Source organism: Coloeus monedula (genome assembly GCF_965178545.1).
Source record: "Coloeus monedula genome assembly, chromosome: 21".
NCBI lineage: Eukaryota > Metazoa > Chordata > Aves > Passeriformes > Corvidae > Coloeus > Coloeus monedula.
In genome coordinates, this window is record NC_138801.1 from 9,276,147 (window position 1) to 9,293,937 (window position 17,791).

General features: G+C 51.0%; 1 protein-coding gene across 2 annotated transcripts in view; it reads right to left on the bottom strand.

Moving 5' to 3' along the window:
- Positions 1 to 16,035, bottom strand: part of CACNA1B (calcium voltage-gated channel subunit alpha1 B) — a gene marked incomplete at both ends in the record, with an annotated part of 261,208 nt that extends 245,173 nt beyond the window's left edge. For both annotated transcript variants that reach the window (XM_082295118.1, XM_082295117.1), the window contains 3 exons: positions 5,767 to 5,906; positions 12,451 to 12,556; positions 15,755 to 16,035. In XM_082295118.1, the coding sequence (XP_082151244.1) occupies positions 5,767 to 5,906; positions 12,451 to 12,556; positions 15,755 to 16,035 (527 nt within the window). The remainder of the gene's footprint in view (positions 1 to 5,766; positions 5,907 to 12,450; positions 12,557 to 15,754) is intronic.
- Between the last annotated feature and the right edge of the window lie 1,756 nt (positions 16,036 to 17,791).

A 17,791-nucleotide genomic window follows, 5' to 3' on the forward strand; every position in this document is an offset into this window, starting at 1 on the left:
CTTGTCCCTTCTCAAAGTATCCCTTTCCCCAGCTCCTGTTGCTGCTCTGCTTTGCTTTCTAGCACAGAAGTACCAAAATTTCCACCTCAGGAAAGCAGAGGGAAATCTGCACTTCCCTGCTCTGACCCCTTCATTGCCTACATCTCCAGACCCACAGCTGATAAATAAAGCATTGAGCAGCCACCTAAAGGGAGGCTGCAGGCCATCCAAGAGGGTTGATTTCATTTGAATTTCATTTTTCTCATTAGCTCTAGGGTTACTTGCAGGGGGAATACAGAATCAAAGGATCCCAGACTGGTTTGGGTTGGAAGGGACCTTAAAGCTCATCCCATCCCACCCTCGTGCCATGGGCAGGGACACCTCCCACTGTCCCAGGCTGCTCCAAGCCCCAATGTCCAGCCTGGCCTTGGGCACTGCCAGGGATCCAGGGGCAGCCCCAGCTGCTCTGGGCACCCTGTGCCAGGGCCTGCCCACCCTCCCAGGGAAGAACTTTTTTCCTAATATCCCATCTAAATCTACTCTCTGGCATTTTGAGGCCATTCCCCTTGTCCTGTCACCCTTGTAAACCAAGTACACCAGAGCCAGTCCCACAGGACCCCATGGCTCAGATATCCTCATTTAGGGGCTTCTGAATGCTCAGGAACATGCACATGTTAAAAAAAAAGAAATGTTGGAGCCAAAGCATCCATGAATATTTGCCAGCTTTAAGAATCCCAGGCCTCAACCAGGCATTTCCTTCTCAAATACTTCCCTGCTCTCATGTCCCCCCCACACCCTGTCTGGGAGGTACATCCACCTCAGAGGGCAAGATCCGAGGTCCAAACCTGCTGTACAGCCCAGGCTGGGTGGTTCCTGTGCCTCCCACTCTGTCAGTCATCGCTGCATCCAAGGCTGCTGCTCCTCAAACACAGCACCAGGAATAGCAGCTCCCACTGCCCACATAGCAGGATGATCCTGGTAACCAGCAACGCTCCCATCGAGGATGAGCAGGGCTTTATTCTGTCACTAAATGACTTGCCTTCCAAATTATTAGCAGCATCAGGAGCTGGGAGCACATTTCTCAGACAATCAAGATAATTCTGGCTTTTGTGATTTGTTCCAGACAGCCTGAGACATCCGTACCCACACCGAGACTTTGTGCACATCATTTGGCAGCTCCGGGCCTGGCACACGCTGTCTCTGCCAGTCCCACCCAGAGATCCAGGCAGCTGATCCAACTGGCTCAAGAAGCCACCAGGACTCTTCGAGAGTGTTTAATCCAGGCTGATTGGAAGCCAAAAGGAATTAATTCTGCTCATAAAGGACAGAGCATGATCCTGTCAGGCGCTCTGTTATTTCATACCAGCCTTTAGCCACTCTTGGTGTTGGACAAACATCACATGGTTGTGGTCACTCCATGAGGACATGGAAGATCTGGGAAAGGAGCAGAGCAGCAGCAAAGGCCTGTGGTGCACAGAAAAGCCCTCAGGTCAAGGGAGGTTGGGCAGCATAAATCTCTGACTGGGGAAATGCTGGCATTTCATAAAACCATAGGCATGCAGAAGAAGGAATTCTTCTTCCAGCCTTGCTAGAAGGCACCAAGGGGAATCTCAGGTAGCTGGTGATGAAAAAGGGACAAGCAGCTCCTTTCTTGGGGTATGGAATTAAACCCTAAGGCCCGTTATCCATGATATGATGAAACCAAAAGGCTAAACAAGCCCCAAAACACAACTGCGCATGGACCCCTTGGACATCACGGTTTAAAAGCCATTTTTTCCCCCTCAAAAATCCCTAGATATCTGAATTTTGGGAACCAAAGATCAATGTCATTTTATCCATGCCTTGTTCTCCATTCTTCCCCTCAGCAGGCAGCACATGACACAGCTCTATGGAAACCCAGCAGTTCTTCAGGCTTTGCATCCAAAGCCCAGGAAAAAACCTCCCATGAACTCCAAGAGGAGCAGGTCTGAACCCCCCAAGCCCTGAAGCAGAGCTCATGGCTCCAACTGAGGAGTCTGGGGACAGGACAAATTTGTTCCCAAGACAACTGTGGATTTCTGAGATTTTCAACCCAAAACACGTTGCAGCAACAGAGTTTAAAAATCCCTTTTGCCTCCACCTTGGAAAAAGTGCATTAAGATCATCCAGTCCCAGGCCAACTGAGAACCTGCAATTTTGTGTGATTTAGAGCTGCTAATGGGTGATGTCATCACTGGAGCCAATGCAATCCCACAGAAATATGGAAATAAAATGAGCAGGAGCTATAAAATATGTGTTTTTCTCCCCAACAGCAACAGGCCCATCCCAGCAGGGCAGCTTCCATTGAGACGCGTCTACAACTGATGGAGATCACAAGAAATCACTAAAAAAAATTACAGGGGAAACCAAATCTTGCAAGAAGAGCAACCTATTCTTTTCCCAGGCCTTTATTAAGAGCAGATCCGCAGGTTTCCTTGGAAGCAAATGAGAAATAGGCACCACAGCATTGCTGGGGAAAGAAACCGAGGGAGTGTTTTCTGGAACAACAAACCAAAGCCATTTTGGGCCACTATCTGTTAGACTCGAGTTTAGCTCAATAGGATATTGATCCTGGCTGCACGGAACACAGCCCTGATGTATTTCCTGATTAACAAGTTCTGCTGTCTGCTTTTGACAAACAAAATCTCCTTCGCTGCAGGTAGATAAAAAATATATTTATCAATAATTCCAGGGTGCAGGCATTGAGTAGCAATCCAAAAAAAGAAAGAAAAAAAAAACCAGAAAAGGGTTGGAAAAAGCAGGTGGGAAGGATTGCTGCATGATCACTGGAATATTTACATAAGGCTAAGTTCAGTCGATGCAGAGCCTTCCCCCACAGCCTCCTCCAAAACACACCCAGACTCTGGCTGGCCTTTTTCCTATGGAAACAGAGAACGAGAGCAGAGCTGCTCTTTGCTTTTCTGGGGCTTAGCTAAAAGCTGAAAATGAGATCAGATTTTTCTGCTATTCCCCATTTACCTTAATAAAAACGGGCACTCGGCCGGACTAGCTGGTACACAACCCTGTGTGGGGCATCATGGAACATTGTCATGATCTTTTGTGCTTACAGAGAAATAAAAAAATATATATAAATGAAAGGAGAGGAATCAAAATCCCTCTTTAATATTGAAGATCAATGTAAAACTGAGCTTGGGAACTGAGCACTGCCTGGGAAACACGAAGTAACATTTTCAAGTTGAAATCTTGCACATATGGCAAAGGGAAGCTTTGATGGAGTAGCAAAGTGATATTTCAAAAACTGATGTCCTACCTATCTATATTTATAAGAACACGTTAAGGACTGGCTTAGCACTGTCCTTTTTTATTATTCCCTAATAAATTACAGCTAGATCATTTTTTGAAACGCACAGATCCGAGTCTGCCTTCCACAGAAGTGAAAATGAAGGTCCCACTCGTGTCACCACCTTGCAGCCCCTCCCTGGAGGGTCTGCCAGCAGTAAATTTCTTGCTCCACAACCTGACTTTAAAGTCTTGATGCAGAAATGAAGAGGATTTTGGCTCAAATAAACAGCCCTGCCCAGGTTTCCCCTCTCAACCAAGCTCAGCCAGGCAGTGGGCACGTGAAAGGGTTTCTGGCCACTGAAGGAAACCCAAGGAAGAGGAACTCCAGGTTTCCAGCACAACCCCATGGCAACACAGGAGTGAGCTAAGAACTTAATCAGGATCTGGGAAATGCGGAGCAAAGCGCACCAGGCAGCAGAGAAAACACTAATTCAACCCCCTGTGTGAAGCTGCAGAGCTTTCAGTGCTCCCTCCACCTGGGCTGGAAATACTCAGGAAAGCATCAAACCAAGCATGAGTAACTGTTATGTTCAGTACCTTCCCCCTAACACCAAAAACCGGGCACCAGCTCAAGCGCCTTGTTAAATTACAAGGATTAGAGGTCTGGATTTCCTCGGTGGAGATGACTCTTGGACTTGACGCCGATGAGTTCAGCCTTTGCCACCCCTGCACTGCTGCCTGGTGGGAAGCCCTTGTACAAGACAATTTCAGCAGGGCCCAGTTGGTGTCACCATTGGAAACAGCAGCGGTGACGTTAACAGGATGGCACTTCAAAGGCACCCGCGGGCTCGCAGATGGCACCGGGGGTCCTTGTTCCAGCTTGTTCCAGCTGCCTCATTGAGCTGATATTCCACAATTATGCTCCAGGATCAAACAGTGCTGCAAACAGCTCCCACAAGGAACGCAGCACCGGGGAGCCGCCGGAGGCACCGCGCGTTCCGGGGGGATCCCGCGGCCGTTTTGCTGCTGCAAAACTTTGAATGTCTCGGTTGTAAAACAAAGCCAACAAACTCTGGAGTCTTGTGTTTATGAAGAAAAAAAAAAAATAAAAGGAATACAAGCCATGCCTAAACAATATGGCTGGGATTCAGAAAAGCTTTTCTGTAGAGCCTTAGCTGTCAGTAGAGAACCACTGGAGTCAGCTGAATCCCAGCATACACTGGAATGCTTTGCTGTAGGATAAATTCAACCAATGCCAAAGCCCTTTCCAGAATCAGGGCCTTGATTTTATATTTTTTTTAACGTGTGGAGCTAACTAGGAATCAGAACAGAGTGTCAGTGAGAATAATTGTAGCATCTGTGCTAATTCTCTTCTCATCCTGGTACCCCCCGTGCTTCTGAGTATGGAAATCTGATTCTCCTTGTGCCTCCACTGAAGTTTCTATTGATTAAATACCCAGCCCCAGCAGCAGGAGAATCAAGCCCTGCATATTTATTCTCTTCCTCTTAATACATCAAGAATTCCCTTTGGCCTCTCAAGCGCTGTATCACAGGGTGCCCTGAATGCAAATGGAATTACAGTGATCATGTAGCTAATGAATACATTTGTATATGTATGCAAGTATTTCCCTGCTCCACACCACCACCAGGAGCAGGGAATATCCACGTTCACCAGGCAGGGAAGGTGTGTGAAAGGATAGATTTGGGAAGCATATCAATACCAGGAGCCAGGCTGCAGTTTCTGGGGGAAAATGAACTGAAATCCTTCCAAGATGAAGGCTGCAAGCTCAGGACCTCACGCAGACCTTTGGATCGTTTCCTCTGAAGCTTTAAAGGCCAATTTGTCAACTAGAAGTGTTCATGTTTATGTTTTCATTATCCACCTCTCTTTATATAAATAGGCAGAAACTGCTGCAATGCATAATGTAAAATATCATCAGCATTTTCAAGAGAGAAATCAGTGATATCATCTCAAACCAGGGTACAAAACGCACACGCAACCTTTTCACCTCCATCCTTAATAAGACATTTTGAATTCTTTTCAAACATCTTCGAGTTCTTTTGAGAAAAGTTATGTTACAGGGGAATAAATTCATTCCTGCAGAAACCTGGCCAATTTCAGAGTTGTAACAGCCTAAAAACGGGATGCATTTAATTTGTTAGCACACTCCAGGTTGACTTTTAAAGTCATCCTGTAACGTCAGAAAAGAAATTGATTTAAATCAGGTTCAAGTGCCAGTGGCAATTAGAAGCTGCAAAGTCACGGAAATGTCAGGAAGTGTCGGGATCAGATACGCACTGGAATATCTACAAAGAAATATCCTCAAAACCACTTTTGAGTTGGTTCAAACGCTTGGCAAGTGATTCATTCAGCACAAGAGCCATTCTTTAGATTTACTCCAGCCAGAAATGCAGGGGTTCAGTGCCGTTTCACTCCAGTCAATCCCAGCCCAACCCAGAGCAAACGAACACCACAAAGCAGAGCGAGAGCCCCCGTTAAGCTCAGGGTGAGGGGAGGTCGCTTACCCTGTGAGGACCACGACAAAATCCATCACGTTCCAGCCATTCCGCAGGTAAGAGCCTTTGTGGAAAACAAAGCCCAGAGCGATGATTTTGATACCAGCTTCAAAACAAAATATTCCAATAAAGTACGGCTCAGTGTCGTCCTGGAAAAGAAAGAAAATTAAAGGAGTCAAGGAGAGATCCATGCTCCTGCTCTGATGACCAGCCCTCTAAACAGCTACAGGCACCAGCTTCACGCCTTTTCCACTCTTTGAACAGAGCTGAAATTAGAAGGTTTAAGTTTACTGGAACTCAGCTCAGAGAGGAATTTCATTATCATTTCTCTGAAATTAATTTTCTTTTCAAATTGGCAATTCCATTGGCCTTCATCCTGATGGTTTCACCCCGCACTTTCCACCTTGACGGAATGTTCTGGAGGGAATTTTGATGCGGAAATTTTGCTCCAAGGGTATATTTAAATTAGAGATCACAGATTCCTGGAGTTATTGGCACAGAAGGTGCTCCACAATTCATCCAGGAGCATGAAACAAGAGGGTGTCTTGGGCAGCAACAGCTAGCACAGCAAGCCTGACAACACTGACAGGAAATTATTTATTTATCATTTATTCCATCAGTTCTTTCTTCGCTCTTTCTCCTCCATTTTATCAATTTTCACAGCTGCAGCCTCATTTGTTTTCCTTTCACTGGGGATCTGGTGCAGGGAGAAATCCCCAGTCCCTCCCATGAACAGCAGGAGCAGCAAGATTTGTGTCTCAGGTCCATGGTGCAGACTAACACATCCCTTGGGATGGCAGATTCGTGTCCTAGCTCACTACAGAGAAAATCAAGCTCAGTCTCCACAGTTTTACTAAGGCCTTTATTCCATCTCTGCAGCAGATCTCAGGGGACTACACTCTTATTGACAGGAGTTTCACCACAAACTCGGAGCCAAATGGAAGCATCCACAATTGGAAGGAAGATTTGGGCAAGAAACGGGAACAAAGCAAGAGGTAAAAGCAATGGGCATCAATTTCAAGAACGTGCTCATCAGCTTTGGCACCAGTAACCAATTCCAAATGTGCCCTAAATCCTGGTTTTCAGCTGAACTCAGTGGAAGTAAAGCAGCTGTACCCAAAAAGAAGCAAACTTCCACATTGAGAGATTTGAAATCCTTTTTCCAGTGGCTTTGGCATTTCTGGCCACCAGAACCAAAGAGCTGAGCTGCTGTTCGAGGCACAGTTGTTTCTATTTTGCAATTCTCCCAAGGACAAAAGGGGATTGTTTGTTCTCTGATGGAAAAAGAGCAGGGATGTTGAGGCTTGTGGCCCCAGAACCAAGGAAGAAGCAGGTTTGACACAAGCACGGCAACTCCCGCTCAGCTCTGGCACAGACCCGCACTTCAGGACAGCACTTGCTCCAGAAATTAAGGTTTTCACCCCTGAAAGTTGGGCCTGGTCAGCCTTGAGAGGTGACACAGCTGAGAGGGGCCCTCAGCCCTGGGTGTCCCTGGCTGCAGGGAGGGGACAGAGCATGGATCAGGCTCTGCTCCGGGGCCCGGCAGTGGCACCAGAGCCACGGGCAGGGACTGATCCCAGCAATTCCCCTGCACAGGAGGCAGAACTGCTGCCCTGGGCAGTGCCTGAGGCCTGAACAGAGCCCAGAGAGGGGTGGAGTCTCCCTGACTGGAGATATTCCAGAACCATCTGAACACACTGCTGTGCCCTGGGCTCTGGGATGGCCCTGCTGGAGCAGGGAGGTGGCACCAGAGGGGCCCCTGTGGTCCCTTCCAGCCTGACCCACACCGGGATCTGTAACATGACAGCACAGCCCTGCCAGGGAGGCTTGGCTGGTTAAACCCAGCTCAGCAAGGCCACCAGAGAGCTCCAGTCACTGAGGATGCCTCCAAGCTGCTGGAAAATACAACCTCTGGAGAGGCTTTTCCATCAGTGGCTGAATTCAAGTTTTGGTCCCCATATCCCCACACACCTCAGTGGGAAGAGCTCTTCCACACCTTCCATCTTTCACCCCGTGTTACCTCTATTTCCTTCCACCTTTCTGACCTCACAGCCCCAGCAGCTCTACCTCCCACGTCCCATGGTGAGATGACAGTCACCTCCAGATACACTCACTGCTGGCCAGAGAGCAAAACAGAACAGGGGCCTCTGGCTGAAATGGAGAGGAGAAAATGAAACCCACACCCAAAACTGGCTTTCCCTCCAGACAAGGAGGGGTTTCCACAAGCAGAAGCACCTCCAAGCCCTCTGTCCCTCACTGATGCTGCTCAGAGGATGCTCAGAGGAGCCAGCACTGCCAGACCTCCAGCTGCCCATCTCAGGGCTGTTTACCCACAGAGAAACAGCAGCAAGGACCATCAGACCTTTTATGACCTTCAGCAGAAATCCTACAATGCTCTTCCAGCAGCTGCTCCACAGCAAGAGCTGGAGGCATCCCAGTGCTCCAGCCCAGTACAGAAAAGAGGGAATAGGAGAGAAGGGGTCAGAAATCATCCTGTGTGATTCCAGGAATTACCTTGCTGCTCCTCTGCCTTCCCTCATGGACACAGGAGCCCTCTGACAGCCCGGTCCGCCTGTTCCTCAACCCCCCAACAGCTCCTGGTTCAACAGCTCCACATAATCCCTGCACACAAAGGCCTCCCAGCCCATCCCATCCCATCCCAAATTCCCATCCCACAACTACTCACATACCTCTAAAAATAGCTCTTCTAACACACACAAAAAAAGCTACCTTTACCCACATCCACTCCTCCACATTACTCCCTCACTTCCTTGAAGCCTGGTATCTACTCCAGTCTCTGCTCAATCTAGGTCAGGTGCCTGGTGATTACAGCTCCCAGCTTTAAAGAGCCAGGCTCCAGGTACTCCAGGGTTTGATGGGATGTGCTCTTCCCAAAGCTAGGGCTACACAGAGCTCTCAGGAAGTGGGTCAAAGGAGTTTTTGTCAGCTTCTAGGGAAGCAGGAAGGCTCACAGATGGATTTGGGTATTTGTTACAAAGAAAAACTCTCATCTGTAGGGTTGGCAGCGAGTAGCTGGGGAAATAAGAGGTGAAAGAAAGAGGGTCTTTTCTAAAGCCTGCCTAAATTTACACTGACTCAGCCCAAGAATCAGGGCAGTAACGATGAGATGAAAAATAAAATTTATGCCCCAATGGGGAGAGGTCCTTCTGCTGGAAAAAAGGATTTGCCTGACTGTGTGTGATGGAAGGAGGGAAGGACGTGGGTGAATTCCTGTGCAGCACTGAAATGGCCCTGCCTCAGCTCAGAGTCCCTGCTAGGACACCCTGCAGCCCCTTCAGACCAAAGTCTGTGCCCCTGCTCGGGTTCAAGAGGGGCAGAGCAGGTGATAATGAGGATCCGCGTGCCTGCTTGGAAGGAGGGCAGAGAATCTGGGCAGCAGCCAGAGCTGTGCCAGCAAGTTGTTTGCTGTGGACACAGCAGAGCTTGAGACTGGGCCAAACACACATTTAATCAATATGTTTCTGATCAGAAACAACTTCTGAGGCTGGAAAGTCATTACCATTCCTACTTCACGTCCTAATGTCTTTCCTTGGCCTTCAGATGTGACAGCCTGGAGAGGTTTGGGTGTGAAAGGCTTTGTTCATGCAAAGGTTAATATGAGCAGCTGACATATTGCTGCTCTAAGTGCCTGTGGATGGGAGAAAGCATTAAATCCATTAGGAAATTGCCGGAGCTGTCATGCTGAAAATCTGGGAAAAGTTATGTTCTGTCCTCACATCCAAAACACCCGGGGAAGCCAAACACCCCGGGCCTGCAGCGAACACCCCACAGCCCCTCTGGTGCCTTCAAACAGGGGCAGAAAAGGGATTTCCCACCCTGCGAGTGCTGAAATCATCGCTGTCCTTCTGGGAGAAGTCTCCTGAAGCTTCTCATGGAAAACTGAGCAATCAGGAAGGAGTCAGGGAGAGAAGGAGGTCTCCGTCTGGACAGCCTCGAGAGCAAGGCACCTGCAAGGCCATTCGGGGCTGCGACGGGAAGTTCACATTCCCACATTTGGAGCTCTCCCCACCAGGCTCTGGGCTGCTCAGAACAGCTCCCTCAGCATCTTCGCAGCTGGCATCACTCCAGTGTGTACAAACAATGCAATATTTATTGGGATAGAGGGAGGCTGACTCCACAGCCCACTGGGTGGAGATGGACAGGGGCAAACCTGTTCCACTGGACAGTTCCTGATGTGAGGGAAACATTCCCAGCATCCAGAGCATGTGAGACTTCCAGCTCGGAGCAGGAAAGAGCCTCGGGGTTGGGTCAGTCTGCTGCTGGTGGGAAAATGGGTTTATTCCTCTTGTTGGATGATCAAGGACCTGAGCCAATCCTCTGGTTCACCACTAAATGCTCTGATCACCAGACTGGTGCTTTTGTTTTGACCAGAATTTCCAGCCCAGAGCCAAGTAATGCTTTTCTGTGCATGCAGAAAATGGGCAGAGAGAGAATTCTCCTAACTCAGCCACTCAAAATCTTGGAATATTTCATGTACTGAGACATGTGCTCGGTTAACCCTGTCTGATAATAACAGGAGCACAGAAAACATCCCAGTGAGATTGCACTGCAGGATCATATCCTGGCTCTTGGGAAGATAAAAAGAGGAAAATTTTGATTAAAAGACAAAAGGCAACTTCAGTTTTCCTTCCACAACTCTGCCTACATCTCCCAGCCACAAAAGGCTTGTGATGTGCACCTCGTATCTTTAATATCTGATTAACTCTTCAATGATGATCTCCAATTTGGAGATTTTAGTGAACCCAGGAGAAGAAAAGCTGTATACATTAACCATTATCCAAAAAATGACCAATTCCATTCCTGCTAAAGACAGCAATAAAGCACCTGCTGTTCTGCACGGACTTAGAATTTGGCTCAGCAAGCCTGCAAATGTATGGGAAATGTACGGGAATGTTCCCCCACTGTGGTCAATGCGGATTTGTAACATTTGCAATGAAACAACTTTCAGTTTATAGACCTAACAGGAGAATTCGAAAGAGGTTTCACTTTGAAAACTAGAAGACAGTTTTTCCTGCTCACAGTGCTTATCTTTCCAGCTTATGTCGAAAATAAAAAGTATTTCATGACTTGTAAAGATTCGCAGTGCTGCTCTATGAAAAATCCCTTTATGTTTCAGAGGTAGGAATGTGCTGTGGTTAAAATGGCTTCAGAATACCTGGAGCAAACACAACGGTGCTTGGGACAAAAATTTGGGGTTAATTCTTCCCTCCACACCAAGGCAGAGCCAACAGGGCAGAGATTGTGCATTCAACTCCCACAGCTCTCTCGCACTGTTCGGTGACAATGCCAGTACCCCCCTTTGGAATGTTTCAGGCAGGATCTGAAGGTGTGTGTGCTGTAAAATGGAATTATTACAATGGGGAAAAGGACAAGAAAACACCTCTAGGATGCCCTTATAAATCAAAGGATATAGAGGAACATAAAGCCAACATGAACCAAAGGATTGCCAAGCCAGAACATCCCCAAAACTACTTTTCCCCTCACTAATCCATATGTTTAAAACCACAGAAAGCACTTTCCCAGCTCAGTCCTGGCTCTAAACCTGTGCTTTTCTCACACCCCCAGGCTGGCCTTGCCACCCAACCCCAAAGCACACAAAGCCAGGCTTAATGGCAGAAAGATCTACATACAATCATTTATTCATTTTATCCTCGTATCTTCTTCATTAAAAATAATTCCAGCAGGGAGAGGAAGCAAGCCCCCCAGCAAGAGCAGATCCATTTCCAAACCAGCATCAAATTCAGACCCTGGCTCTCCAGATTTCTCACCAACACACTTCTTCCTGCTTCTGAAGAATGAGATTTTGAGAGCTGCCCACTGGCATGGACCATCCTTAGGAACTGCAGCAACCAATACTCAGAGGCTCTCATTTCTGGCAGCAAGCCTAATGTTATCTTTGTTTGCATAATATAGTATCTACATGGAAAACACATATGGATCCATATTTTTCCAGCCTTTCAACATGCACCAGGATTAATGCATTTAGGCATGCAAGACATCCCAGATCATTAAAAGCAGGAGAAAAATCAAACCAAGAATTACACAGTTTTCCTACAGTGATGATAAATGGGAGAATTGTTTTGAAGCTATTCTTCTATTTTCTTTTGAAATAAGGTAATTGGGCTCATTACCATAAAGCCTGCGGGTGAATTATTTTTCTCTGTAAGCCGGTTCCATTGTCGGGTTTTTTTTTTTTTTGGAAAGGAAGTCTGATCATCTGAACCCAAAGCTTGCTTTGAAGGATCTGTGCTGTGGCAGGAAGAGACACACGAATCCTAAAAGGTTACTCTGTTCTACCACTCCCTGGGAAAATGGAAATGACACAGAAATTCATTTGATTCCAGAGATAGTTCTAAGCATTCATCAGCCCCTTGCTGTCCTGGTTTAGAGACAACCTAAGTTTGAAGCCCTTCTGATGATAACACAAGCTCCAGCTCCCTCCTGCAGCTGGGCAGGGCTGGCTGGAGTGATGAAGCATTCTTGTGCAGATGGGATCGGGAGGGGACAGTTATCCTTGCTGTGACAGATATTTCCCGACTGTCAGATCAATGCCTGTTTGTTTACGCGTGGATCTTTAAAATAGATCCAAACACTCCCAACACCCCGTGGCCGACTGCTTTCTGTATTAGGCCAGGAACAAAAAATAGCTGGAAATAAATGAATGCAACTCACCAATCTCTCTGACATCGGTGTCTTGTCTCCATCCGGCAAATGTTGTTCCAGAGCCAGCACGATACAATTGGCTATGATTGTAGCTAAAATCATGTATTCAAATGGAGTGGGGACCACAAGTTAAAGAAGACACTGGACCACACAAGGAAAACCACATCCAAATCCTGTTTCTCCCCACAGAGTTGCATTAACTGAGCATTCTAAGATTTCTCATATTTTTTTAAGACATTTGGACTCCTTGACTTCCTTGGTTGTTTCCGGGGTGTGTTTGGAAGAAAAGCAGGCAATTGGCTCCTCTCTTCTTTGAGAGAGTTAGAGACTCACACACAGTCTGAGCTGCTCAAAGAATTTGGGAGCAAGAAAGCAAAAGGTCCAAAGGAAATAAAAAACTACTAGTCATTATTGATTTTCAATGAGATTGATAAGCTAAACTGCTTCCAAATAGATTATACAGCCGAACACCGTCTGCTGAATTTTTCTCCCGAAACATTTAACTTCAGCACGTGGTGCAAATAAGTGATGGGCACGAAAAGTTTGATTTAGAGTATCTACACAGGTCTAAAACATCAATTACTGCTCGATTGCAATGTCCACTTCCCAGCGAAAATAAAACCCTCAGCACCTTTTTGGGTTGCAGGAGGGAAGTGGGAAGGGGAAAGAATCCAAACCCAGCACCAGGTCCCCCCTTGCCTTTTGCCAGCGTCTCCCACCCTGAGCTGTGCCAAGCCCCAGCTCTCCCAGGGCAGAGCCACGCCACGGGCAGCAGCAGGGCCGCAGGCGGGCGATGGTTCTGCTCAGCTCCACGGAGAGATGGACCCAGCACCACGGAGTGATGGACCCAGCACCGCAGAGAGATGGACCCAGCACCACGGAGTGATGGACTGAGCACCATGAAGAGATGGACCCAGCACCGCAGAGAGATGGACCCAGCACCACGGAGTGATGGACTGAGCACCATGAAGAGATGGACCCAGCACCGTGGAGAGATGGACCCAAGCACCATGGAGAGATGGACTGAGCACCATGAAGAGATGGACCCAGCACCACGGAGAGGTGGACCCAGCACCACGGAGTGGTGGACTGAGCACCATGGAGAGATGGACCCAGCACCGTGGAGAGATGGACCCAAGCACCATGGAGAGATGGACCCAGCACCACGGAGAGATGGACCCAAGCAGCGTGGAGAGATGGACCCAGCACCACGGAGAGATGGACCCAAGCAGCGTGGAGAGATGGACCCAGCACCACGGAGTGATGGACTGAGCACCATGAAGAGATGGACCCAGCACCGTGGAGAGATGGACCCAGCACCACGGAGAGATGGACTCAGTACCACAGAGAGATGGACTCAGCACCGCAGGGAGCTCAGCTCAACACCACGGGGAGCTCCTCTCAGCACCGCGGAGAGCTCGGCTCAGCAGCAGGGACAGCGCTGAGCTGCGCCGCAGATACAACACCCTGGAGGGCTCAGTTCAGCACCACAAAGAGCTCGGTTCAGCACCGTGGAGAGGTTGGTTCAACATCGCGGGGAGCTCAGCTCAGCACCGTGGTCAGCTTGGCTCAGCACCACCATCAGCCCGGCTCAGCACCACAATGAGCTCAACTCAGCACTGTGGTCAGCCTGGCTTCAGAACTGTGGTCAGCGCAGCTCAACACCGCGGTCAGCTCAGCTCAGCACTACGGTCAGCCCGGCTTCAGCACCGTGGTCAGCTCAGCTCAACACCGTGATAAGCTCAGACCAGCACCGCGGTCAGCCCGGCTTCAGCACCGCGGTCAGCTCGGCTCAGCACCGTGGTCAGCTCAGCTCAACACCACGATAGGCTCAGCCCAGCACCGCGATCAGCTCAGCCCAGCACCGCGATCAGCTCAGCGCAGCACCGCGGACAGCCCGGCCCCGCACGGCGGACAGCGCCCGGCCCCGCCCGCCCGCCGGCCCCGCCGCTCCGGCTCGGGGAAGGGCCGGTGGCTCCGCCGGTCCCGCCGGCTCCGCAGCGCCGGGGGTCCCCTCCCCACATCCCCCGGAAAGGTGCAGCCGAATCGCCCAAGAGGCAGGAGAGGGAAAGACCCGCACAGTCCAGGCGATGCTCTGCCCGTCACCGGGGGTTTGGGGGCTTGTTTATCCACACTTAAATGCAGGGAAGGAGAAATGGATGAGGAAATGCAGCGGTCGCTGGGATTGTATAATATGGACAGAAAGAGCAATACGTGTGTGTATGTGTGTGTGTGCTCAAAGAGAAGGGAAGTGCATTGACTCCACTGGTGTATTTTTCCTGTTAGCCCCTCAGGAAGTGAAAACTGGGCAAGTCTAAACAGGAGCTGGCCTCTGTGGCAACTGAAAGTGTTGCTAGGAGGCTGGAAGGAGGCCCTGCTGCTGTTAGCTGAGGATTAGCAGGGGTGTGATATGAAATGAAAAGAAAACAAGCGGCTCCCTCGAGACCCCCAGTGTAAAGCACTCCTGTACACACACACACACACACACACACACACAAAATCCGCTCCCTGGGAGCCTCAGCCTGCTCCCCTCTGCCCACAGCTTACAACCATCATTCCGAGCAAAGCCCCCTTCTCACTGCAGCTCGCCTGGCCTGGGAGCTGGGTCTCAGACAGAAAGTATCTGCCTCTTTCACCATACAGCAGATGATCCCTCTCCCCACTTACTGCCTCCTTCTGCCACAAGGTTTTGCTAATTTTAATTTTTCTTTTCGTGCAGCCTAAGCTCAGGCTACGCACCTAATCAGAGTGTCGTGATTCACGTTGATTCGAATGGATTCAGGAGGGGATGTGCTAAAACCGAGCTGCAATGATTGCATTCCGGGGATTTACCTGGGCTGTCAATGTCCCCTACTACCAATGCAGCTTCAGTGCCAAGGTGTCACCATTTTTATCCCACGTTCCTTCTACCATTCACAGGAAGACAGAGGAGTAGCAAGGCTCCAAGATGGAAATAAAAATCAGGATTCATGGGCACGAATCTCACAGAACCTGACTTGAATTGTAGGAAATGTCAGTCCGTGCACCTGTACATCTCACCCCTAAAGACACCCTGACACGTCTTACACACACCCCTGGCATCAAGCACACCAAAAGCACCCTCGGTGCTCTCACGGAAGCGATTCCCTGATTCCCATATTCCCACTGCCACGGCCGTGCATCATGTCGGGCACACGGCTCCCCGGCACACACACCCATCTCACAGCCCGATCACACCGTCTGCAGCAGCACCAGACACTCGCCCTGCGCTGCCTAGAGGGGTCTCTGCCCCTCAGCCTCCCTCTCCCCTCCCCACCTTCCCCTCCGTGCCCACACAGCCTCCCCCAAAGGATATGGCCACTCTGTTATTCGCTTGGCGTATTTCCGTATAACATTATCTTCACTGAAGATGAAGAGGGATCTGTTGACTGTGAAGCAGTTCTGTTTGACAGGGATGGGGTTGTAGAGAGCCATAGTCCTGGCTCTCTGAGCCATCGACTGTTTATACATCCTCTGGCCGGCTTGGGGGCCACCTTGCCGGCTGCTCCCTCTTCCAGCCCCGGCCGGCCCTCCACCTCCATAGCGGGTTGGCAGATCATCCCCAAACCGAGCCATCCTCGCAGTGCACGGAGCCGGGCGCTACAATCCAAACTGGCAGCCGAGGCGAGAGGAAGACGCATCACAGCGCGCAGCACTTCTCCCTCCGGGGGCTTCAGTTGCGGGATCGGGATGGATCGCGGCAAAAATAGATCGATATATTATAAAACAAAAAAATATCCCTTTTCCTTCCTCCACCCCCTGCTTTTCCCCGCCGCTGTGGCTGCCCGGGGGTAGGAGGAAGGCGCCGGAGCTCCGCTCACCTCCCCGCACAGGTGGCGTCTCTCCGGCCCGACCTCATGGCCGGGGCGGCGGCGGGTGGCCGCGGTGGCCGCGGTCCCTTCGGCGACGGGGCGCTGGGCTGGGAAGGGGCTGCGCTGCTGCCGTGCCCGCCGCGGGAGCGCTCCGCCGTGCCCAACCCAGCCCGGCACGGCTCCGGCACGGCCCGGCCCCGCCGCATGTGATGCCCGGAGCCAATCGGCCGCCGCGGCTCCGCCCGCTCCAGTCACCGGCACCGGGGGGCGGGCGGGGAGGGAGGAGGGAGGATGGAGCCGGCCCGGCCCGGCCGCCGCCGCCCACCCCGGTAAATACGGCGGAGCCGCGGCCACTCCCCGGGGAAGGAGGGCTCGATGCCCCCCCGCCCCTGCGCAGCGCTCCGCGGGCGCGCAGAGCCCCGGGCGGAGATGCCGCCGCTTGGATGGGTGGGGGGCACGGGCGAGGCAGCCCCCGCGCCTGCGCGCCGCTGCCCAGATGTGCGCTGCCCAGATGTGCGCTGCCCAGATGTGCGCTGCCCAGATGTGCACCCACGGGTGCCCCGAGCCGCGGCGCGGGCAGCGCTGGGCAGCGCAGCTCCGGTCACCCCGCTGTGCCATCAGAACCCCGCGGCCGCGAGGGTGGGGGGGGTCACAGTGGGAAATGGGGTGCGGGGCGAGGGGGGGGCTCAGCTGGCAGCCCCCGGGGGCTCGGGGCCGGGCGCGGAGGGGTGCGGGGCGAGAGATGCGGCCCCCGCGGCGCTCCCGGGGCTGGGTCGGTGCGGGGATGTGCGGCACGGGCTGGCCGCGAGCAGAGCTGCGCCCTTCTGCACAACTTACTTTGTTTCTCCTTGGTTTGAATTACTCCTGCAGAGCGCTGGATACCTTTAATCCCGTATTTATGGATGAAATCCTTTAATCCTGTTTATTCCAGCACCCTCTGTTGCTTCCCTCCAGCACAAGTCAGGGAGATAACTCCTCCTTGTTCCTGGAGCGCCGCACGGCAACAGTCACTGCGGTAGCTGGCGAGGAAATGCTTTTGCATTTAGGCTAAATTTGGGATAGAAACTATTAACTTTGACAAGGGACCCTCCGAAGAAGTCAGGGCTGTCAACAGGGGGACATTTTCACTTCCTCCACAGCAAGGAAAGCCTGGACTCTGCCGCTGATGTGGTTTTTGCCTTAGTCATCCAAGCTGTCTCCGTGCAAAACCAACCCACCGACCAGGCAAGCCTGGAGCAATAACATCTGCTGGCTTCAGGAGCCAGGCAGAGCGCTGGCAGCAGCCACAAGTGACACAAATAAGGCCTGGCAAGACGCAAAGGGTGACTCTCCGGAAGAAACCGGCTCCTTGCGCCGGGGGCTGGGTGTCTGAAGGGCTCGCACACTGCAGCACAGCCAGGAGCCGCTCCCGGAGGCAGCACCGGCAGCCGAGGGGAGCCGGGAGCGGCTCCAACGCACGGCGAACAGCGAGGGAAGGAGGTGAATCACATCCTGCTGCCTCCAGGGTCGCACGCAGCAGG